The sequence below is a fragment of the Nomascus leucogenys genome, chromosome 22a (assembly GCF_006542625.1).
Source record: "Nomascus leucogenys isolate Asia chromosome 22a, Asia_NLE_v1, whole genome shotgun sequence".
NCBI classification, from domain to species: domain Eukaryota; kingdom Metazoa; phylum Chordata; class Mammalia; order Primates; family Hylobatidae; genus Nomascus; species Nomascus leucogenys.
The window spans coordinates 96,236,717-96,262,158 of NC_044402.1; the positions used below are offsets into that span (position 1 = coordinate 96,236,717).

General features: G+C 37.8%; 1 protein-coding gene across 1 annotated transcript in view; it reads right to left on the reverse strand.

Moving 5' to 3' along the window:
* The window catches only part of DNAH7 (dynein axonemal heavy chain 7), a 332,081-nt gene that overhangs the window by 199,872 nt on the left and 106,767 nt on the right, over positions 1–25,442 (reverse strand). Inside the window, exons 18-19 of the mRNA XM_030802541.1 lie at positions 19,380–20,065; positions 16,505–16,691 (exon numbers count right to left, since the gene is read on the reverse strand). Coding sequence (XP_030658401.1) covers positions 16,505–16,691; positions 19,380–20,065 — 873 coding nt within the window. The remainder of the gene's footprint in view (positions 1–16,504; positions 16,692–19,379; positions 20,066–25,442) is intronic.

Sequence of the window (25,442 nt, forward strand, 5' to 3'; positions counted from 1 at the left end):
AAACATATGAAAAAAAGCTCACCATCACTGGTTATTAGAGAAATGCAAATCAAAACCACAATGAGATACCATCTCATGCCAGTTAGAATGGCAATCATTAAGTCAGGAAACAACAGATACTGGAAAGGCTGTGGAGAAATAGGAACGCTTTTACACTGTTGGTGGGAGTGTAAATTAGTTCAACCATTGTGGAAGACAGTGTGTCGATTCCTCAAGGATCTAGGACCACAAATACCATTTGACTCAGCAATCCCATTACTAGGTATATACCCAAAGGATTATAAATCATTCTAGTGTAAAGCCACAAGTACACGTATGTTTATTGCAGCACTATTCACAATAGCAAAGACTTGGAACCAACCCAAATGCCCATCAATGATAGACTGGATAAAGAAAATATGGCACATATGCACCATGGAATACTATGCAGCCATTAAAAAAATGAGTTCATGTCCTTTGCGGGGACATAGGTGAAGCTGGAAGCCATCATTCTCAGCAAACTCACACAGGAACAGAAAACCAAACACCACATGTTCTCACTCATAAATGGGAGCTGAACAATGAGAACACATGGACACAGGGAGGGAAATATCACACACTGGGGCCTGTCAGGGGTTGGGGGCAAGAGGAGGGAAAGCATTAGGACAAACACCTAATGCATGCAAGGCTTAAAACCTAGATGGCAAAAAAAAAAAAAAAAAAAAAAAAAACACCTAGATGACAAGTTGATAAGTGCAGCAAACCACCATGACACATGTATACCTAGGTAACAAACCTGCACGTTCTGCACATGTATCCCCGAAATTAAAGTAAAATAAAAAATCATAAAAAATAAAAAAAGAGATAATGTAGTTTTGTATACTTAATGGAATTAAGCTCAAGCCTGCTTAGTAAATTTCTGGTGGCATAAATTTCCTAATGCAAAATCCCTGGACAACAGAAAATTGATAAGATCCTCATTAAACCTTTTGCACTTTAAGAAAGGAAATGTGGGTTGACAGAGTAGAACTTTAAAACCCTTACAATTTTAAGACTCCTTGACTTCATCAGGAGCAGAAATTCTTTCATTTAGATTCAATATATTTCTAGGATTAATCTAAATCTCAGGGCCCATTTGCCTAAAATTGAATTTTCAGAAGTTTTCCAGAATAAATTCAGAATTCTTAGAATTAACCATAATTCAAGCACCAATCTCAATTACTGATTTACTCATTTAACAAACATTTACCAAGTGCTAATACATGTTAGTGGCTTTTCTCAGTGCTTGGGTGACAACAGTGGACAAAACAAAGATCCCAGCCTCCACGGGGGAGACAGACAATAAATAACAAACATCATATTGATAAATTATATAGGAAGGTAGATGATGGATGCTATAAAAAAGAAAGAAGTGATAAGGAGTGCCAAAGAAGTCAAAGGTGGGTTAATTTCAAATAGGATTTTCGATGTGAGCCTCTTTATAAAGGTAGTATTTGAGAAAATATATCAAGGAAGCAAAGCATTAGCACCGCAGATATTTAGAGGTAGCACATTCCAGGAAGAGGGTCCAACCAGTGCAAAGGCCCTCCGGTAGAGTGTGTTTGTTATTTGAGAAGAAGGAAGGGTGGGGACGAAGGAAAAGAAGGAGAAGGAGAAGAGGAAGAAGGAAGAAGATGAAGAGGAGGAAGAGGAAAAAGGAAGAAGGGGAAGAGGAGGAGGAAGGAGGAAGAAGAGGAGGTAGCCAGTGTGGCTGGAACAGAGCAAGTAAAGTGAAAAGTTATAAAGACAGAGAGGTAAAAGGGTGGAATGAGCAGATCAAGAACTTCCCATTTAATGAAACCATTAATATGTCCTCATATAGAAGTATTTCTCCCCTGGACACTGAGATTACTTAATCTAGTTAGGATAATCTCTACTAGATTTCATCTAGAAAAGCCAAAAGTTGAGAAGCAAAATTGTTGTTAGTAGATTACATGGTTAATTGGTGAGACATGTCACTTCTATTTTTACTCTTTAATTCCCAGATCCATGTACTCTTCCTATGAGAGAAACCATATGCCTGGAGTGGACAGAAAACATATACCATGTACACTCTAGAACTGCATCCCTAACTCCTATTATCTTCCAACAGTGATATGGTTTGTGTCCCCACCCAAATCTCACTTTGAATTGTAATAATCCCTATGTGTCATAGGAGGGACCTGGTGGGAGGTAATTGAATCATCGGGGTGGGTTTTTCCTGTGCTGTTCTCATGATAGTAAGTCTCATGAGATCTGGTTTTATAAAGGGGAGTTCCTCTGCAAATGCTCTCCTGCCTGCCACCATGTAAGATGTGACTTTGCTTCTCTTTTACTTTCCACCATGATTGTGAGGCCTCCTCAGCCATGTGGAACTGTAAGTCAATTAAACCTCTTTCCTTTGTAAATTACTTGGTCTCAGGCATGTCTTTATCATGAGAACAGACGGACACACACAGATAGAGCAAATTCATCTTCAATATAAGCCAATTCACTTTGTTTAAGGTCAATATTCATAGTAGGACCTTTACTATTACAGGTGTCAGTCAACTGTCTTATTTCCCTTGTAATGTGAGTTCCTTAGCATATGCAATGTTGTGTGGAAACTGTGATAATGAGTAAGTCATTCAGTAAGTCAATGAATGACAGTATTGGCAGAAACTTGGTGTGGGAAAACAAAAATTCATTTGGTGCAGACACAACACTGCTGGCTTCCATACTGAAAGAGGGCCAATGTAATATTCAATTCCCTCTAAATGGCTGCTGTATCAGAAGCATTATGTTAATTTCCGCTGTTGGCAGCTTGAGCACCCAGCAGTGTTGCTGAGGGGTAGTCTGCGATAGTAATTCCTTCCATAATTCCCACCCCTGCCATCATGACTTCTTCATTTATAGCTACAGTAGCCATGTATCCCAAGTTTGATGAAGATAGTTCTGGTCCATGCTTGCTTTCCCAGATTATTAATTGCTTTAACTCTCAAATGTTCTCCAATTTGGACAATATATTAAATGATTATTCTATTTCATAGCTCACTGTGCACATGGTGGCATAGGCTGTTTGACATGTACAGACTAGGTCAACTGGTCAACCATATAATTAAGTTCCTCCTTTTGCAGTTGCACCTGTTACTAAGCAATCACATGGAACACAAATATGCTCACATTTAGGTATATTCTCTGACACCTTACATACCTCTTTCCCAGTCTTCCTTGTTCCCAATCCTTCAAACTTGTTTCCAAGTCCTTGATTATGCAGCAAAACTGTTTGCTACTGACCATCATCAACGTAAATTCATACTTCTGACCAAGCACTCTTTCCAAGGAAAGTTAAAAAACCAATATACTTACTGAAGTTATGCCCATGAGAAGAATTTCTTTCCTACTGTTCTTTAAGTCCACTCCTAAGTGGGGTTATAATTTCCACTTCTGGATGGTGCAAGCATATGCAGCACAAACATCTGCAAGCAACTCTCTAATTTCTTTAAATCCAATCAAGGATTTTCTACCATTTCAATCTGAGACAGGCCATTACAGAAGCCAGGTTTGGTCAATAAAACAAGTAAACAGAACCACTCACAGCTCCTTGACTAGCATCTTGAAACAGGATCTCTGGTAAGTGCACCCACATCAACACATTTGACCACATCTAACTTACGTTCTTTCCTCCCTACACAAGCACCATTACAATATATTTCCACTTATATTTATCTCAAGCACCATTACAATATATTGCCACTTACATTATATTGCCAAGGCTTCTGGCAACTGAGGCTGAACAGAGTTTGAGGGTCAGGGTACCCAGAGTCGATCCCAGAGTCAATTACATCCAAGTGTCCCCATTTTCAGTTTTCACCATCCCACACTTTGCAATAAGTAAACTGTCTTTCACATAACAGATCTAGAAAGGCCATGAATTAAATTACATTGAAATTTGGCGACCTATTGAATCAGATTCTGTAACTCATTTTTGGCTATATCAAATTTGTAGCTATGAGAAATAAAAGGCTCTTTTAGGAAATCACAGAAGTTTCTTAGTTTTCTGAACACATCTTGAGCAGAGAATTTAAAACTGCAAATTACACCATGTCTTTAATTTCTCCAGGGCTTTTTAAGTAATTCAGCCCATCTCACCTCCCTTGTACTTCAAATTCTTATCATATTGACCTATTCGAGCAGCCTCATGGTCCACCAAACACTTCCCTGTAAAATAGATTGTTCATTCTGGAAGTCTAAGAACATAATTGATTGAGTGATTTTTACACTGCATACCAGATACTACTAGTGTCCTATTTTCAAGCAATAACTAGATCTTCACTACTCTAAAACCCAAGTGGGTCATAAACAATCCTAGATCTCATACTTGAGGTTCTGGTATAGTTTATTCAAGTTCAGTGCAGAACCCTTCCATATATTAAACAAAAAGGAATTTAACACAGAGAATAAAGTGATTACAAAATCATTGGAAAGCCCAGGGGAGCATACTTCCAGGACAGACTACTAAAACACAAGAACTGACTTTTCAGGATTTACTACTTCTGCCCCATTCAGGACTAAAGGATAACACCATCGGAAACACTGAGTTCAACAATCCATCATGGTGGCTCTGATGCTAGAGATCAGTGGGTGGGATCAGGAGGCTACCATTATCACTGCCGCATAATACCTATAAAACTGGTAACCAGATAATAAAGTCCTGTTGGAAAAAAAAGTCATGTGTTCACGATCTTGCTTGACAGCAGAAATAGCTAAAATGACAGAAAGCTGGTCACTTTCACTTTTTCCATCCAAATCCCAAATGAGTGTATCTAATTGACAAGATCTAATTCACTTCCAGAAAGTCAGATGTAGAGAGCCTGGGAGATGATCTTTTCTGCTTTTCAGCTCACTAGATAGAGGTGAAATGCTTGTTGCCAAATTATATTTACTACAGTAAAGAAAACAAGGAAAATAAAGAATGATTACTAAGTTTTTGGCCTGAGCAACAGAAAGAATAGTGTTTATATTTATTGAGATGGGGTTAGACTAGAAAAGGAAAATGTTTGGGAAGAAACTTAAGAGTGTTTTTGTCTGCTTTGCATGAAATACAAAAGACTTGGATGAGTCAAAAACCAAGTTTGGGGGTGAAATGCAGCATGCAGAGAGGGATTATCCACTTATTTCATCTCCATCTGGTGGGCAATTAACTAGTTCCCATCCCCTGAATCTTAGGAAGGGGGGCACAAGAGAGTCCCTAATAAATTTCTAAGTGCTTGAAAGGAGAGGAAGCTGACATCTTTCCTAGCTGGAGGTCTGGCCAGTCACCAGGTGTGCTGACCTGCTCCAATGCTACTAGAACAGGAAAAAAACTCTGGGAGAAGATGGTGTGGTGGAATGGCCAGTGAAGAAGGGGCAAGAACTATATGCTCAAGGTTACAAAGTGGGTACAGAAGATGAATTGTGCCCTTCTGCAGACCCCACTTTTGGGCTATGGCAGGCAGATGAAAAAATTTTTTCCCGTAACCTAATCTTAAAAGTAAGCAGGCATATGAAATTAAAGGCTGAAGATTTGCAAAATACTGCTACAGTATGGGGTTAACAGACATACACATCAAAAACATGTGGCAAATACACCATCAGAAGGTCAGTTTGAAGATGTAGCCAAATCTCCCAGATAATGACCAAACCTAGGGGAGATACTCAAGATAAAGTCCCTCAGCAGCCAAACCTGTGTTGGATCTTCACCTGTCTACCCCAGGTTAATCTGTGCTCATTACATATCCACAACTCTCCAAAAGGCTAGACCAGTTGTGAAGACCAACAGAAAAGGCACAGGGCCTTCACATCACTGACAGGAGGTTAATTACCTTATGACCACCGACAAAAAAGAACAGCCCATTTTGCAGGATCAGGTATATCAGAAAATGTTCTCTTACTCTCACTCTCTCTTTCTTCCTCTCTCTCTCTCTCCCTCTTACTGTCTCTCTCCCCATCCCTCCCTTCCTTCTTCTCTTCACCTGGTCCTTGTCCCAACCCCAGATGAGAAGCACAGGAGGAGAGAAGTACAGTGGGAGAGCAGTTTCCGTATCTCCCCACCTGTCGAACTTCAGGTTTACCTGCATTGTGGGGAAGAGGAGAGCTCAGAGTAGAACAGAAGACTGAGGATTTGTAACAGGTACAACTAAGTCTTCATAGACAAAACTCTCTTAATAAGCAAAAGTGACTGAAAAATTCTGGAATTAGATTGAAAGATCAATAAGGGAGGCTCTCCAAGTGAGAAAGGGCACTGGTTGAGTATAGTTGGTAGCATGAATTATAAGATTATTTCATGTTTACACCTCAGGGAAACCAAGACATCTCAATAAAGCCAATTTTATATATATATATATATATATATATATATATATAAAATTGGCTTTATTTTATTTATATATATAATTTTTAGTAGAGACAGGGTTTCACCATGTTGGCCAGGTTGGTCTCAAACTCCTGACCTCAGGTAATCCGCCGCCTTGGCCTCCCAGAGTGCTGGATCAGAGGCGTGAGCCACATGTCTTATTTTTTTTAATTATTATTATACTTTAAGTTCTGGGATACATGTGCAGAACGTACAGGTTACATAGGTATACACGTGCCATGGTGGTTTGCTGACCCTATCAATCCATCATCTACATTAATTATTTCTCCTTCACACCACAACAGGCCCCAGTGTGTGATGTTCCCCTCCCTGTGTCCCTGTGTGCTCATTGTTCTACTCCCATTTATGAGTGAGAACATGTGGTGTTTGGTTTTCTGTTCCTGTGTGAGTTTGCTGAAAATGATGGTTTCCAGCTTCATTAATGTCCCTGTAAAGGACAAGAACTCATCCTTTTTTATGGCTGCATAGTATTCCATGATATATATGTGCCACATTTTCTTTATCCAGTCTATCATTGATGCTCATTTGGGTTGGTTCCAAGTCTTTGCTATTGTGAATATTGCTGCAATAAACATACATGTGCATGTGTCTTTATAGCAGAATGATTTATAATCCCTTTGGTATATACCCAGTAATGGGATTGCTGGGTCAAATCGTATTTCTGGTCCTAGTTCCTTGAGGAATCACCACACTGTCTTCCACAATGGTTGAACTAATTTACACTCCCACCAACAGTGTAAAAGCGTTTCTACTTCTCCACAGCCTCTCCAGCATCTGTTGTTTCCTGATTTTTTTAGTGATCGCCATTCTAACTGGCGTGAGATGGTATCTCATCGTGGTTTTCATTTGCATTTCTCTAATGACCAGTGATGATGAGCTTTTTTTCATATGTTTGTTGGCCACATAAATGTCTTATTTGAGAAGTGTCTGTTCACATCCCTTGCCCACTTTCTGATGGGGTTGTTTTTTTCTTGTAAATTGGCTTAAGTTCCTTGTAGATTCTGGATATTAGCCCTTTGTCAGATGGACAGATTGCAAAAATGTTCTCCCACTCTGTAGGTTGCCTGTTCATTCTGATGATAGTTTATTTTGCTGTGCAGAAGCTCTTTAGTTTAATTATATCTCATTTGTCAATTTTGGCTTTTGTTGCCATTGCTTTTGGTGTTTTAGTCATGATGGCTTTGCCCATGCCTATATCCTGAATGGTATTGCCTACGTTTTCTTGTAGGGTTTTTATGGTTTTAGGTCTTATGTTTAAGTCTTTAATCCATCTTGAGTTAATTTTTGTATAAGGGGTAAGGAAGGGGTCCAGTTTCTGTTTTCTGCACATGGCTAGCCAGTTTTCCCAGCACCATTTATTAAATAGGGAACCCTTTCCTCATTGCTTGTTTTTGTAAGGTTTGTCAAAGATCAGATGGTTGTAGATGTGTGGTGTGATTTCTGAGGTCTCTATTCTGTTCCATTGGTCTATATCTCTGTTTTGGTACCAGTACCATGCTGTTTTGGTTACTGTAGCCTTGTAGTATAGTTTGAAGTCAGGTAGCGTGATGCCTCCTGTTTTGTTCTTTTTGCTTAGGACTGTCTTGGCTATCAGGGCTCTTTTTTGGTTCCATATGAACTTTAAAGTGGTTTTTTCCTAATTCTGTGAAGAAAGTCAATGGTAGCTTGATGAAGATAGCATTGAATCTATTAACTACTTTGGGCAGTATGGCCATTTTCACGATACTGATACTTCCTGTCCATGAGCATGGAATGTTTTTCCATTTGTTTGTGTCTTCTCTTACTTCCTTGAGCAATGGTTTGTAGTTCGCCTTGAAGAGGTCTTTCACATCCCTTGTAAGTTGTATTCCTAGGTATTTTATTCTCTTTGTAGGAATTGTGAATGGGAGTTCACTCATGATTTGGCTGTTTGTCTATTACTGGTATATAGGAATGCCTGTAATTTCTGCACATTGATTTTGTATCCTGAGACTTTTCTGAAGTTGCTTATCAGCTTAAGGAGATTTTGGGCTGAGATGATGGAGTTTTCTAAATATACAATCATGTCATCTGCAAACAGAGACAATCTGACTTCCTCTCTATTTGAATACTATTTATTTATTTATAGAGATGGAATCTCACTCCACCTTCCTGGCTGCAGTGTAGTGGCGCAATCTCAGTTGACTGCAACCTCTGCCTCCCGGGTTCAAGCAATTCTCCTGTCTTAGCCTCCCAAGTAGCTGGGACTACAGTCACACGCCACTACACCTGGCTAATTTTTGTATTTTTAGTAGAGACGGAGTTTCACCTTGTTGGTCAGGCCGATCTCGAACTCCTGACCATGGGTGATCCACCTGCCTCAGCCTCCCAAAGTACTGGGATTACAGGCATGAGCCACCATGCCTGGCTTACTCTTTATTTCTTTCTCTTGCCTGATTGCCCTGGCCAGAACTTCCAGAACTATGTTGAACAGGAGTGGTGAGAGAGGGCATCTTTGTCTTGTGCCGGTTTTCAGAGGGAATGCTTCCAGCTTTTGCCCATTCAGTGTGATATTGGCTGTGGGTTTGTCATAAATACCTTATTATTTTGAGATATGTTCCATCAATACCTAGTTTATTCAGTTTTTAGCATAAAGTGGTGTTGAATTTTATCAAAAGCCTTTTCTGCATCTATTGAGATAATCATGTGGTTTTTGTCATTGGTTCTGTTTATGTGATGGATTATGTTTACTGATTTACGTATGTTGAACCAGCCTTGCATCCCAGGGATGAAACTGACTTGATCATGCTGGATAAGCTTCTTGATGTGCTGCTGGATTTGGTTTGCCAGTATTTTACTGAGGATTTTTGCATCAATGTCCATCAGGGTTATTGGCCTGAAATTTTCTTTTTTTGTTGTGTCTCTGCCAGGTTTTGGTATCAGGATGATGCTGGCCTCATAAAATGGGTTAGGGAGGAGTCCCTCTTTTTCTATTCTTTGGAATAGTTTCAAAAGGAATGGTACCAGCTCTTCTTTGCACTCCTCTGGTAGAATTTGGCTGTGAATCTGTCTGGTCCTGGGCTTTTTTTGGTTGGTAGGATATTAATTACTGCCTCAATTTCAGAACTTGTTATTAGTCTATTCAGGGATTCAACTTCTTCCTGGTTTAGTTTTGGGAGGGTGTTATGTGTCCAGGAATTTATCCATTTCTTCTAGGTTTTGTAGTTTATTTGTGTAGAGGTGTTTATAGTATTCTCTGTGATGGTAGTTTGTATTTCTGTGGGGCCAGTGGTGAAATCCCCTTTATCTTTTTTTTATTGTGTCTATTTGATTCTTCCCTCTTTTCTTCTTTATTAGTATGGCTAGCAGTCTATCTATTTTGTTAATCTTTTCAAAAAACCAGCTCCTGGCTGAGCGTGGTGGCTCATGCCTGTAATCCCAGCACTTTGGGAGGCCGAGGTGGGCAGATGGCAAGGTCAAGAGATCGAAATCATCCTGGCTAACACGGTGAAAGCCCATCTCTACTAAAAATACAAAAACAAAATTAGCCAGGCGTGGTGGCGGGTGCCTGTAGTCCCAGCTACTCGGGAGGCTAAGGCAGGAGAATGGCATGAACCCAGGAGGCGGAGGTTGCAGTGAGCCAAGATTATGCCACTGCATTCCAGCCTAGGCAACGAAGTGAGACTCTGTCTCAAAAACAAAAACAAAAACAAAAAAAAACAGCTCCTGGATTCAATGATTTTTTTTGAAGGGTTTTTGTGTCTCTATCTCCTTCATTTCTGCTCTGATCTGTTATTTCTTGCCTTCTGCTAGCTTTTGAACTTGTTTGCTCTTGGTTCTCTAGTTCTTTAAATTGTGATGTTAGGGTGTCGATTTTAGATATTTCCCACTTTCTCCTGTGGGCATTTAGTGCTATAAATTTCCCTCTAAACACTGCTTTACCTGTATCCCAGAGATTCTGGTATGTTGTGTCTTTGTTCTCATTGGCTTCAAAGAACTTATTTATTTCTGCCTTAATTTAGTTATTTACCCAGTAGTCATTCAGGAGCAGGTTGTTCAGTTTCCATGTAGTTGTGTGGTTTTGAGTGAGTTTCTTAACCCTGAGTTCTAATTTGATTGCACCATGGTCTGAGAGACTGTTTGTTATGATTTCTGTTCTTTTGCATTTGCTGAGGAGTGTTTTACTTCCAATTATGTGGTCAAATTTAGAGTAAGTGTGATGTGGTACTGAGAAGAATGTATATTCTGTTGATGTGCGGCAGAGTGTTCTGTAGATGTCTATTAGGTCTGCTTGGTCCACAGCTGGGTTGAAGTCCTGAATATCCTTGTTAATTTTCTGTCTCGTTGATCTGTCTAATATTGTGGGGTGTTAAAGTCTCCCACTATTATTGTGTGGGAGTCCAAGACTCTTTTTAGGTCTCTAAGAACTTGCTTTATGAATCTGGGTGCTCCTATACTGGGTGCATGTATATTTAGGATAGTTAGCTCTTCTTGTTGCATTGATCCCTTTACCATCATGTAATGGTCTTCTTTGTCTCTTTTGATCTTTGTTGGTTTAAAGTCTGTTTTATCAGAGACTAGAATTGCAACCTCTGATTTTTTTTCTTTCTTTTTTTTTTTTTTTTTTTTTGCTTTCCATTTGCTTGGTAAATATTCCTCCACCCCTTTATTTTCAGCCTATGTGTGTGCTTGTACATGAGATGGGTCTCCTGAATACAGCACACTGATGGGTCTTGACTCTATCCAATGTGCCGGTCTGTGTCTTTTAATTGGGGCATTTAGCCTGCTTACATTTAAGGTTAATATTGTTATGTGTGAATTTGATCCTGTCATTATGATGCTACTTGGTTATTTGGCCCATTAGTTGATACAGTTTCTTCATAGTGTTGATGATCTGTACAATTTGGTATGTTTTTGCAGTGGCTGATACTAGTTGTTTCTTTCCATGTTTAGTGCTTCCTTCAGGAGCTCTAGTAAGGCAGGCCTGGTGGTGATAAAATCTCTCAGCATTTGCTTGTCTGTAAAGGATTTTATTTATCCTTCACTTATGAAGCTTAGTTTGGCTGGATATAAAATTCTAGGTTGAAAATTCTTTTCTTTAAGAATGTTGAATATTGGCCCCTACTCTCTTCTGGCTTGGAGGGTTTCTGCAGAGAGATCTGCTGTTAGTTTGATGGCCTTCCCTTTGTAGGTAACTTGACCTTTCCAGCTGCCCTTAACATTTTTTCCTTCATTTCAACCTTGGTGAATCTGACGATTATGTGTCTTGGGGTTGCTCTTCTCGAGGAGTATCTTTGTGGTGTTCTCTGTATTTCCTGAATTTGAATGGTGACCTGTTTTGCTAGGCTGGGGAAGTTCTCCTGGATAATATCCTGAAGAGTGTTTTCCAGCTTAGTTCCACTCTCCCCGTCACTTTCAGGTATACCAATCAAACATGTAGGTTTGGTCTTTTCACATAGTCCCATATTTCTTGAAGGCTTTGTTTGTTCCTTTTCATTCTTTTTCTCTCTAATCTTGTCTTCATGCTTTATTTCATTAAGTTGCTCTTCAATCTGTGATATCCTTTCTTCTACTTGATCAATTTGGCTATTGATACTTGTGTATGCTTCACAAAGTTCTCATGCTGTGTTTTTCAGCTCCATCAGGTCATTTATGTTCTTCTCTACACTGGTTGTTCTAGTTAGCCATTCATCTAACCTTTTTTCAAGGTTCTTAGCTTCATTGCATTGGGTTAGAACATGCTCCTTTAGCTTGGAGGAGTTTATTACCCACCTTCTGAAGCCTACTTCTGTCAATTTGTGAAACTCATTCTCGGTCCAGTGTTGTTCCCTTGCTGGCAAGGAGTTGTAATGCTTTGGAGGAGAAGAGGCATTCTGGTTTTTGGAATTTTCAGCCTTTTTGCACTGGTTCTTCCTCATCTTCGTGGGTTTATCTACGTTTGGTCTTTGATGCTGGTGACCTTCGGATGGGGTTTTTGTGTAGATGCCCTTTTTGTTGATGTTGATGCTAATCCTTTCTGTTTGTTGGTTTTCCTTCTAATAGTCAGGCCCCTCTGCTGCAGGTCTGCTGGAGTGTGCTGGAGGTCCACTCCAGACCCTGTTTACCTGGGTATCACCAGCAGAGGCTGCAGAACAGCAAAGATTGCTGCCTATTCCTTCCTCTGGAAGCTTTGTCCCAGAAGGGCACCTGCCAGATGCCAGCTGGAGCTGTCCCCTATGAGGTGTCTGTTAACCCTGGCTGAGAGGTATCTCCCAGTCAGGAGGCACAGGGGTCAGGGGCCCACTTGAGAAGGCAGTCTGTCCCTTAGCAGAGCTCAAGCACTGTGCTGGGTGATCCACTGCTCTCTTCAGAGCCACCAGGCAGGAAAGTTTAAGTCTGCTGAAGCTGTGCCCACAGCTGCCCCTTCCCATGGGTGCTCTGTCCCAGGGAGATGGGAGTTTTATCTATAAGCCCCTGACTGGGGCTGCTGCCTTTCTTTCAGAGATGCCCTGCCCAGAGAGGAGGAATCTAGAGAGACAGTCTGGCTACAGTGGCTTTGCTGAGCTGCAGTGGGCTCTACCCAGTTGGAACTTCCCAGCGGCTTTGTTTACACTGTAGGCCAGTTATATTAACAATAATATTTACATCCTATTTTTAACCTCTGAGGTTTTTAAAAGAACCTTTATTAGGAACTGCTAAGAATGAAAGCAATAACCTTATGTACCAAGCAATTAATCCAGTGGCCTCTACTATACACATCATCGCATTATAATGACTTCCTAAGAGAATATGGGTTTATGTTTATTTTCAGCTCTTTGGAAAGCATGAGCAAAAGCTTCCCTGAATACTAACATATGGAGAAAGGGAAAATGCCAAGCGGATGAAAAGGACAATCAAGTATTTTTTTACTTTTATTTTTATTTATTTATTTATGTATTTTTAATTGTACTTTAAGTTCTAGGGTACATGTGCACAATGTGCAGGTTTGTTACATATGTATACATGTGCCATGCTGGTGTGCTGCACCCAGTAACTCATCATTTACATTAGGTATATCTCCTAATGCTATCCCTCCCAGCTCTCCCCACCCCACGACAGGCCCCAGTGTGTGATGTTCCGCTTCCTGTGTCCATGTGTTCTCATTGTTCAATTCCCACCTATGAGTGAGAACATGCGGTGTTTGGTTTCCTGTCCTTGTGATAGTTTGCTGAGAATGATGGTTTCCAGTTTCATCCATGTCCCTACAAAGGACATGAACTCATCATTTTTTATGGCTGCATAGTATTCCATGGTGTATATATGCCACATTTGCTTAATCCAGTCTATCATTGATGGACATTTAGGTTGGTTCCAAGTCTTTGCTATTGTTAATAGTGCCGCAATAAACATACGTGTGCATGTGTTTTTATAGCAGCATGATTTATAATCCTTTGAGTATATACCCAGTAATGGGATGGCTGGGTCAAATGGTATTTCTAGTTCTAGATCCTTGAGGAATCGCCACACTGTCTTCCACAATGGTTGAACTAGTTTACAGTCCCACCAACAGTGTAAAAGTGTTCCTATTTCTCCACATCCTCTCCAGCACCTGTTGTTTCCTGACTTTTTAATGATGGCCATTCTAACTGGCATCAGATGGTATCTCATTGTAGTTTTGATTTGCATTTCTCTGATGGCCAGTGATGATGAGCATTTTTTCCATGTGTCTGTTGGCTGCATGTCTTTTTTGAGAATTGTCTGTTCATATCCTTTGCCCACTTTTTGATGGGGTTGTTTTTTTCTTGTAAATTTGTTTGAGTTCTTTGTAGAATCTGGATATTAGCCGTTTGTCAGATGAGCAGATTGCAAAAATTTTCTCCCATTCTGTAGGTTGCCTGTTCACTCTGATAGTAGTTTCTTTTGCTGTGCAGAAGCTCTTTAGTTTAACTATACCCCATTTCAATTTTGGCTTCTGTTGCCATTGCTTTTGGTGTTTTAGACATGAAGTCCTTGCCCATGCCTATGTCCTGAATGGTACTGCCTAGGTTTTCTTCTAGGGTTTTTATGGTTTTAGGTCTAACATTTAAGTCTTTAATCCATCTTGAATTAATTTTTGTATAAGGTGTAAGGAAGGGGTCCAGTTTCAGCTTTCTACATATGGCTAGCCAGTTTTCCCAGCACCATTTATTAAATAGGGAATCCTTTCCCCATTTCTTGTTTTTGTCAGGTTTGTCAAAGATCAGATGGTTGTAGATGTGTGGTATTATTTCTGAGGACTCTGTTCTGTTCCATTGGTCTATATCTCTGTTTTGGTACCAGTACCACACTGTTTTGGTTACTGTAGCCTTGTAGTATAGTTTGAAGTCAGGTAGCGTGATGCCTCCAGCTTTGTTATTTTGGCTTAGGATTAAGACAATCATGTCTTAAGCAAAAGTAAATGTAGTGTTACTCTCCCCTCCCCAACAGAAAATACCTATTTATTTAGAAATGAGGGTAAGTAATGTTGTTTGTTTGTTTCCAGGGGTTTTATAGATAAAAATTTGCCTCCTTTATTTACAAGGCCTAATATAGCTGCCCTTTCAAGGAACTGAGATATCTATAAAATTTCTTAGCAATATGGAATTTTGCAGAGTATTTTGATTACATATTTAAAAAGAATTTAACTTTTTAAATATACTAACTGAAAGAATACAAGTATCTACTTTTTGTTTTTTAAAACAACAAAAAATTCTCCTTCATCACCTTCTAAATGAAAATATATCCATATTATACGGATTTTGCACTTCTGTGAGGGAACTATATATAAAAGACTGAATTTATGACATAAATTAATTAGAGATGATTGTGTTACAAAGCAACTTACTAATAGGTTTTTAAATATGGAATTAATTCCAATGTGATTAATTTTACAAAAGTTTGGTTTATAAAAAGATTTGCTTCAGGTATTATTATATAAATGAGGTAAAGATTAAATAAATAAAACCATGTCCATCTTTCTGAATATTTTCCTATCAAATCATATAATTGATGTCAATACAGTATTATCAATATTTTCGATTATAGTAACAGCTCTTAAAGTTTAAGTAACAATTAAGATATGCATATTTCTATTTCAGGGTAGGACATTTTTAAGATAATACTTATCCTACCTTATAGTACAATATTTTATCAAAATACCAATGAAGAAGTTTATATTCATTTAATGATATGATTTAATAACTAATTTTTTTCTATTTTAATATTTAATGGCACACAACCATGCTTCTGAGGCAATAAAGAAATGTATTCTGCCAGCCATGGTGGCTCACGCCTGTAATCCCAGCACTTTGGGAGGCCGAGGCGGGTGGATCACTTGAGTTCAAGAGATCGAGACCAGCCTGGTCAACACGGTGAAACCCGGTCTCTACTAAAAATACAAAAAGTAGCTGGGCATGGTGACACATGCCTGTAATCTCAGTTACTTGGGAGGCTGAGGCAGGAGAATCGCTTGAGCCTGGGAGGCAAAGGTGGCAGTAAGACGAGATAGCACCACCACACTCCAGCCTGGGCGACAGAGCGAGACTCTGTCTCAAAAAAAAAAAAAAAAAAAAAAAAAGTCTTCTGAATTGAACAAAAAAAGGTACTTTTTTTTTTTCTAGAGTTACTGGTTTTTATTAAATTCTCTCTCTAGCTTAAATTTTAAGTTCTCCTCCACAGTATTTGTGTATTTTTCTTTCCTTATTGCATTTTATTTGCATTTATTGGACTTTTTAGATATATTTATCTTTGCAACTCATCTTTTTTTAGGTCCCTACCAGAAAAATGTGTTGAGTGGTTGGCATACTGACATGTGTGCACCACAGTGAGTTTCAGTGGGTTGCATTCCATAACACGAGAGCCACAGAATAGACAGAGACAGCAAGTACCTAGTACAGTGTCTTCCCTCCAGAGCATCAGATAAGAACCAATAATAGAATCAAAGGTTGTTAAACAATGCAAATTCCCATTTGGACCTCAAGGAGTAATCAGAACAAAATATCTACTTTTGCTTGCGACACTTTCTGCTCCTGGCATTCTAAAATAATAGCTGAAAAGACAATATATGTATGAAATAGATAATGGCTTATTGGAAACAATAATGGCTTATATGGATTTCTGAAAACAAAAATCATGTCACTTCAACCAAATAATGACATTTTTGGAGATTTTTTCACCTACCTGCATGACACTTCTCATTGTATCTCTCCATGTCTTATCAACAGCTGTAAATCGTCTGCCTTCCTCAGGCATTTGAGACATGATGTCTGGAGAGCTGAAAATGGGCTCCAGATACAGCCATGTGGCTTGGACTTTGAGCCATTCATCCAGAATCTCCTGAAGCAGTAGGAGCTTGCCCTCCCATTCTCTGAGGAGCAAAACACAGTGGCTGTTACTGACAGCAAACCAAGCAAATGTTTCAAATGACAAAATTCAAAACCACAACTAGGTTGTCAATGTTGTATATAATGTTATACAATTGTTATACATTATATACAATCTCATATATAATGTATATAATATTCCAATTTCCATTCATCTAGTTGCATTTAAAGATAAATCACTAGATTTGTTCTACAAAATATGTTTAAAGATAATAATATAACATTTATGCTTATACAGATATACATGTTAAGATATACTTACCTACTATTGGGCTGGTTTCTGTATATGTCATAGCGATAAACCTTTCTGCTATCTAGTTCCATGGCTAGAGAGTACAAATTGAAAAACGAGATTTTGTTGACAGTAAAGGTATTCCCAATCAAGGGTACGCTGAGTTTCTGAGGAAAGATAGTTATATCCAATACTCCTTTCCTTTAACATTCTTTTTCCCCCTTAATTTGGGCTCATAAAGGCTTTATTTCTAGAATAAAGCCCTTATTTCTAAAATATAGTTGACCCTTCAACAACATAGGTTTCAACTGTGTAGGTCCACTTTTACATAGATTTTTTTCAATAAAGGTTACATGGACTTTGCCTGACTCTCCTGTCTCCCCTTCCACCCTCTCCACCTCTTCTGCTTCTGCCATCCCTGAGACAACAAGAGCAACCCCTCCTCTTCCTTGGTATACTCAACATGAAGATGACGAGGATGAAGATCTTCATGATGATCCACTGGCACTTAATAAATAGTAAATATATTTTTCTCATGATTTTCTTAATAACATTTTCTTTTCTCCAGCCTACTTTATTATAAGAATATAGTATATAATACATGTAACATTCAAGGTATGTGTTATGTTATTTTTAAGGCTTCTGGTTAACAGCAGGCTATTTGTAGTTAAGGTTTTGAGGAGTCAAGTTATATGCAGATTTTCAACTGTGTGGGGGGTGAGCACCCCTAAAACCCTAAATTGTTCAAGGGTCAACTGTATTTCAATTTATAAGATGTAACTGGCATTTAAAGAAAAATCTACATACTCCAAAATAGTGTGGCACTCATGAGAAGGTGGAATATTTAAATTTACAACAGGTTATCAGTTCATTTCTAAATATAGAGAATATAGATAATGATTTAATTTCAAGAATAAATATAATTACTCCATAAACTAAAAATTTTACAAGCACGGTTCTAAGGTCTCTATGTGTTTAGTCCATCATCATGTCAACCCTATGAGGTAGGGTCCGTTGTAACATCTATTTATCAATGGAGAGACTAAGGCACATAGAGGCAAGTGGCAGGCTCAAGTTTAGCCAGATAATAAACAATAGAGTCAAGATTTGAACCCAGACAGTTGTAATTACTCTGCTATCAGAGATAACATAGTCATAAGGAAGAATGATTTATTAATAGCAACTTCGCTTGAATCCAGGAGGCAGAGGTTGCAGTGAGCTGAAATTGCGCCACTGCACTCCAGCCTGGGCAGAAGAGCAATACTCCATCTCAAATAAATAAATAAATTTAATAGCAACACAACTTAGATGTGGCGTAGTCTTATGTATATTAACACATTACTCATCATTTAAGTGGTGCTCTGTGATTTTAGATCTTTAAAACAAAGAAATGTTAATGAGTTCGCCAAGTAACCAGGCCTTTTCAGATGTCTTTCTAAAATATTTTTTTCAGTGCTTATCAGTGAATTTGTTTAACCTCTTTACACAAAAAGAACTGAATGCTTCTGCTTTCTTCTGTTGTTCTTCCCTCTTTTTCTATCTAATTTTTGTGTGATTCAGAAAATTTCCAAGCAGCTAATGATATCATGCATAGTCCCTTAAAATGGAATGTAGATGTACCACTTTCAGAGTAGTTTAAAAATTCTTCTCTTAATGTGCACGCTGGAGCAAGCTGGCAGGAGGCAGAACAATCAAACATAGAGAACGAGCCAAGGCCAATCAGGACATGCCCAAGTGTATGGTAACACGTAAGTCACCAGAGGCAGATACTACCAAGCTGTTAGCATTCCCTGGCCATGCAAATCCACTGAAGACAGTAGTCTGACTTTGATGGACTCTGTTTTTTTAAGGTAATATATAGCCTGCTTAATGTAAATTACAAAAACTGGAAACATTGACAGACAGCTAGGCTTACTTTAATTGGCTGTGTATGATGCTTAAAACTCCCAACTAAAATTATAGTTTCATTCTTTTTCACTTATTTGCCATCCTGCATGCATATGAGCAGAAATTACCATAGATATTCAGCAATCCTCTATGGCAAGCTAACATATTTTTAAAATAAATTTATTATCTTCAGTTCAGAGATACAAATTTATTTTTGAGAGTTAAAAAATAAGATCATATTGTAGGCAATAAAAACGAATATCTGGATATTGATTGTCCACTGTCTTTGTTATGAATACAGAAGTTAACAAACCATTAAGATGATAGCAAAGGATGAGAAATCTTCCAATAGCAATGAAGCCATTGATTATAGTATCTTTAAATATTTAAAGATCTTAAATGAAATGCTAAGTATGAAATGCAGAATCAATTCTCAAAAGAAAATATTAAGTATGAAATATTACGTGTGAAATAATTCTCAAAAGAACTTTACATTAAATACAAGTGATTTTGGTAACATAGCATAAACATTGTCATATAAATATCACTTTACCTCATTTGTTTTTCATAAGGCTTAATGAAAGGAGATCCTCGCATAGTTTGTGTTTTAATAATATGGTCATCCAACAACATCTGAATTTCATCAACTGATGCCAAAATAAAAGTCCCAGTTTCTCTGTAAGAATGGATGACAAATTCCACTGCATCCCATTCAGTAATCATCTTCTCCATCGCCTTTTCAAGAGAATATTCTTTGCTAGCTGCTTCGCTAATACCTTCAAATCTGTCTAGATATGGTTCCAGATTCATGTCTAAAAAAGAGAAGACTGTGGAGTCATCTGATGGCTGCAAAGGGTAACCAACAATGGCAGACATGGCCTCCCAGTGCCTGGGGCGCAAACCAGGATTACAGATCACTTGAATGAGAGGAATGTGCTGCTTGAAATCTTCCACCTTTGATCTTACTTTTTTTGTCATTGCCAATGCATATGGAGAATCATGAAAGATTTTCTCCAGTTTATATAATCCTCTCCAGTAATTTCCAATATCTGCTTCTACTTGGTCTGGATTCACTTTGTGATATGGCCCTTCTGTCCACGCTCTATATTTGCTGCTAAATTCGACAGCAGTTTCATAAAGACGAAGATAAGAGTTCAGGCCATCTTGGATTCTTTTACGTTGAGGATATACAGATGGTGGCCAACCAAATGCTTCCTCTTCAGCATTAAACTGCTCAATCTGAAAGGATAGGTATTGAATATAGTAGTTATTTTGAAAGTGAAGGATACTGCAAATTAAGTTTTTTTAAATATCTATTTCAAATGTGAGCCAAAAAAACCTTACTAAGCCCTAAAATTAAACTTCAATAATCTAGAAAAACTGAGCAGTAATCTCATTTTCCTATTTACTTAATTTCTTTTTTTAATTGACAAAAATGTATATATTTATGGTACACAACATGTTTTGAGAAAATGTATATATTATGGAATGGGTAAATAAAACTAATTAACATATATTACCTCACATACTTATTTTTTTTGTAATGAGAACACTACACAATCTACTCTCTTAGAAATGTTCAAGTATACAGTATGTTGCCATTAGCTGTAGTTGCCAATCCGTACAATAGATACCCTAAACATATTCCTCCTAACTGAAATTTTTTATCCTTTGACCAACATCTTCCCCAATCCCCACTACCCACAAGCCCCACCCTTGTAGGCATCATTCTACTCTCTGCTTCGATGAGTTTGATTTTTTATTAGATTCCACTATAACTGAGATCATGTGGTATTTGTCTTTTTGTGCCTGGCATATTTGACTTAACATAAGTCCTCCAGGTTTTTATCCATGTTGTCACAAATGACAGGATTTCCCATTTTTTTCCCCCTCTAAGGCTGAATAGCATTCCCCTATTTCTTTTTTATTACAGTTTTCAGAGAACAATGTCTGGTTACATTAGTTAAAATAGTTAATGCACATTTACATATATAAAGAAAGAGTTTTTGTCTGCCTAGACACATTGAGGATACAGCATCATTCTCTAGTTAACAAGAACCTAAGTATTTTTTAATATACACAGCATTGTGTTAGGTAATGTGGAAAATAGAAAAAAAAAGTATTATATTGCAAAATACTAACTCCAAGGAGTTAGTAATCCAGCTCAGGAGAAAATATATACATAAGTAAAAATTTAACTAATTTTTCAATAATAATAATATAAAGCAATAGAAAAGACATCTCAGAGAAATAACTATTTAAATGAATAAAATATACTATAAAATGCTAACACTCAGAGTTCAGAGAGAGCGCTGAAATACCACAGTCACAGATGCTTCTGTAAAGAAAATGAAGCTCGAGTTCAGTCTTGAACACATCCCTCTTGGTTTAGTTGTGAAATATGTGAGGACATGGACAGTTGGGAAGAGAACTGAAAAGTGTTCATTAGCTAAATACATCGGTTATGAGGTTACTTAAAATTTCAGTGGCCTCAGTTTTTAAAAAATATCTGTGGGTACACAGAAGTAGGTGTATATACTTACAGTGTACATGAGATACTTTGATAGAGGTATACAATGCCTAATAATCACATGTTAAATGGGGTATCCATCCCCTCAAACATTTATCTTTCGTGTTATAAACAATCCAATTATACACTTTTGGTTTTTTGTTTTTGAGACATAGTCTCACTCTGTCACCCTGACTGGAGTGTAGTGGCAAGATCTTGGTTCACTGCAGCCTCGACTTCGTGGGCTCAAATTATCCTCCCACCTCAGCCTCCCAAGTAGCTGGGGCTGTAGGCACGTGCCACCATGCCTGGCTAATTTTTGTAATGGTTTCACCATGTTGCTCAGGCTGGTCTCAAATTCCTTGGCTCAAGTGATCTGCCTGCCTTGGCCTCCCAAAGTGCTGGGATTAGAGGTGTAAGCCACTGCGCCTGGCCCTGTTTTGGTTATTTTTAAATGTGCAATTAAATTATTATTGACAAATACTAGATCTTATTTATTCTTACTATTTTTTGTACTCACTCAACATTCCCACTTACCCCCTACCCCACCACTACCCTTCCCAGCTTTTGGTAACCATCCTTCTACTCTGTATCTCCATGAGTTCAATTGTTTTACTTTTTAGCTCACACAAGTTAAGTGGTAACATGCAAAGTTTGTCTTTCTGTGCCTGGCTTATTTCACTTAATATAATGACTTCCAGGTCCATTAATGTTGTTGCAAATGGCAGAATCTCGTTGTTATGGCTGAACCGTACTCCACTGTGTACAGATACCACGTTTTCTTTTATCCATTCATCTCTTGTTGCACCCTTAGGCTTCCAAATCTTGGCTACTGTGAACAGTGCTGCAACAACCATGGGAGTGCAGATATCTCTTTGATATCTTGATTTCCTTTCTTTGTGGTATATACTTAGCAGCGGGATTGCTGGATGATATGGTAGCTCTAGTTTTAGTTTTTTAAGGAAGCTGCAAACTGTTCTCCATAGTGGTTGTACTAACTTACCTTCCCACCAACAGTGTGTGAGAGTTTCCTTTTCTCTACATCTTTGACAGCAGTTATTGACTGTTTTTTGAATAAAAGCCATTTTAACTGAAGTGCGATGGTATCTCATTGTAGTTTTGATTTGCATGTCTCTGATGATCAGTGATGTTGAGCACCTTTCCAAATGTCTATTTGCCATTTGTATGTCTTCTTTTGTGAAATGTCTCTTCAGATCTTTTGCCTATTTTAAATTCAGGTTATTAGAGATTTTCCAACAGAGTTGTATGATCTCCTTATGTATTCCAGTTATTAATCCCTCATCAGATGAGTAGTTTGCAAATATTTTCTCCCACGCTCTGGGTTGTCTTTTCATGTTGCTGATTGTTTCCTTTGTTGTGCAGAAGTTTTTAACTGGATGTGATCCCATTTGTCCACCTTTGCTTTGTTTGCCTGTGCTTGTGGGGCATTACTCAAGAAATTTTTGCCCAGTCCAAATTCCTGGAGAGTTCCTCCAATGTTTCCTTGTAGTACTTTCATAGTTTGAGGTCTTAGATTGAAGTCTTTAATCCATTTTGATTTGATTTTTTATATGGTGAGAGACAGGGGTCTAGTTTCATTCTTCTGTATATGAATATCCAGTTTTCCCAGTACCATTTGTTGAAGAGATTGTCTTTTTCCCAAAGTATGTTCTTGGCATTTTTCTCTAAAATTGAGTTTACTGTAGATTTATGAATTTGTTTCTGCGCTCTCCATTCTGTTCCATTGGTCTATGCGTCTGTTTTTCAGCAAACCATGCTGTTTTGGTTACTAATGCTCTGAATTCTAATTTGAAACTAGGTAGTGTGATTCCACCAGTTTTGTTCTTTTTGCTCAAGATAGCTTTGGCTATTCTAAGTTTTTTGTAGTTCCATAAAAATTGTAGAACTGTGGGGATGGGCAGGAGACAAAAAAAATTTAGGATTGTTTTTTCTATTTCTGTGAGGAATCTCATAGGCATTTTGATAGGGATTAAATTGAATGTGAAGATTGCTTTGGGTAGTATGAACATTTTAACAATATTGATTCTTCAAATCCATGAACATGGAATATACCTTTTTATGTGTCACCTTCAATTTCTTTCATCAATATTTTATACTTTTTATACTTTTCATTGTAGAGATCTGTGGCTTCTTTGGCTAAATTAATTCTTAGGTATTTAATTTCGAGACTATTGTAAATGGGATTACTTTCTTGATTTCTTTTTCAGATTGTCCACCTTTGGCATACATAAATGCCACTGATTTTTGTATGTCAATTTTGTATCCTGTAACTTTACTGAATTTATCAGTTCTAATAGTTTTTTTTTTTTTTTTGGAGGAGTCTTTATGTTTTTCCAACTACAAGATCATATTGGCTGGGCGCAGTGGCTCACGCCTGTAATCCCAGCACTTTGGGAGGCCGAGGCAGGCGGATCACGAGGTCAGCAGTTCGAGACCAGCCTGGCCAACATGGTAACACCCCATCTCTACTAAAAATACAAAAAAAAAAGTTACCCAGGCATGGTGGTACGCACCTGTAGTCCTAGCTACTAGAGGGCCTGAGGCAGAAGAATCGCTTGAACTCATGAGGCAGAGGTTGCAGTGAGCGGAGGTCACGCCACTGCACTCCAGCCTGGATGACAGAGTGAGACTCCATCTCAAAAAAAAAAAAAGATCATATCATCTACAAACAAGGAAAATATGACTTCTTCCTTTTCAGTTTGGATGCCCTTTATTTCTTTCTCTCATTGGACTGCTGCAGCTAGAACTTCCAGCACTATGTTGACTCACAGTGGTGAAAGTGGGCATCCTTGATGTGTTCCACATTTTAGATAAAAGGCTTTCAGTTTTTCCTCATTCAGTATGATACTAGCTGTGGGTCTGTCTCTTATGGCTTTTATTATGTTGAGGTATGTTCCTTCAATAGCCAGTTTTATGAGGGTTTTCATCATGAAGTGATGTTGAATTTTATTAAATGCTTTTTCAGCACCAATTGAAATGATCATATTATTTTTGTCCTTCATTCTCTTTATATGATGCATCAAATTGATTGATATGTTTATGTTGAACCATCCTTACATCCCAGGGATAAATTACACTTGATCATGATGAATGATGTTTTTAATGCATTGTTGAAGTCAGTTTGCTAGTATTTTGTTGAGGATTTTTGCCTCAATATTCATTAGGGATATTGGCCTAAAGTTTTCTTTTTTTTTATGTGTCTTTGTCTAGTTTTGGTATCAAGGTAATACTAACCTCCTAGAATAAATCTGGAAGTATTCTCTCCTCCTATATTTTTCAGAATAGTTTGAGTAGGATTCGCATTAGTTCTTTTGTAAATGTTGGCTGGAATTTAGCAGTGAAGCCATTGGGTCCTGGGTTTTTCTTTACTGGGAGATTTTTTATTATGCATTCAATCTTGTTACTTGTTGTTGGTCTGTTCAGGTTTTGGATTGCTGTATGGTTCAATCCTGGTACTTTGTGTGTATCTACGAATTTAAGCATTTCCTCTAGATTTTCCTATTTATTGGCATACAGTTGCTCACAGTAGCCACTATTGATCCTTAGAATTTCTACAGAATTAGTTGTAATGTCTCCTTTTTCATTTCTGATTTTACTCATTTGGGTCTTCTCTCTTTTTTTCTTAGGTAGTCTAGTTAAAGGTCTATCAATTTTATTTTTTAAAAAACCAACTTTTCATATCATTAATTTTTATTGTTTTCTTCATTGTAATTTTTTAAATTTCTGCTCTGATGTTTATTATTTCTTTTCTCTACTGATTTTGAGTTTGGTTTACTCTTGCTTTTCCAGTTCCTTAAGGCGCATAATTAGTTTTGTTTTTTTTGTTTGTTTGTTTTGTTTTGTTTTTTTGGTGTAGGCACTTATAGCTATAAATTTCCCCCTTAGCACTGCTTTCACTAGACACCACGTTTTGGTATGTTGTGTTTCCATTATCATTTGTTTCAAGAAATTTTTCAATTTCCTCTTAATTTTTTCATTGACCCCGCTGCTCATTCAGGAGCATATTACTTAATTCCTATGTGTTTGTATAGTTTCCAAAATTATTCTTATTAATTTCTAGTTTTATTCCACTGTGGTCAGAGAAGA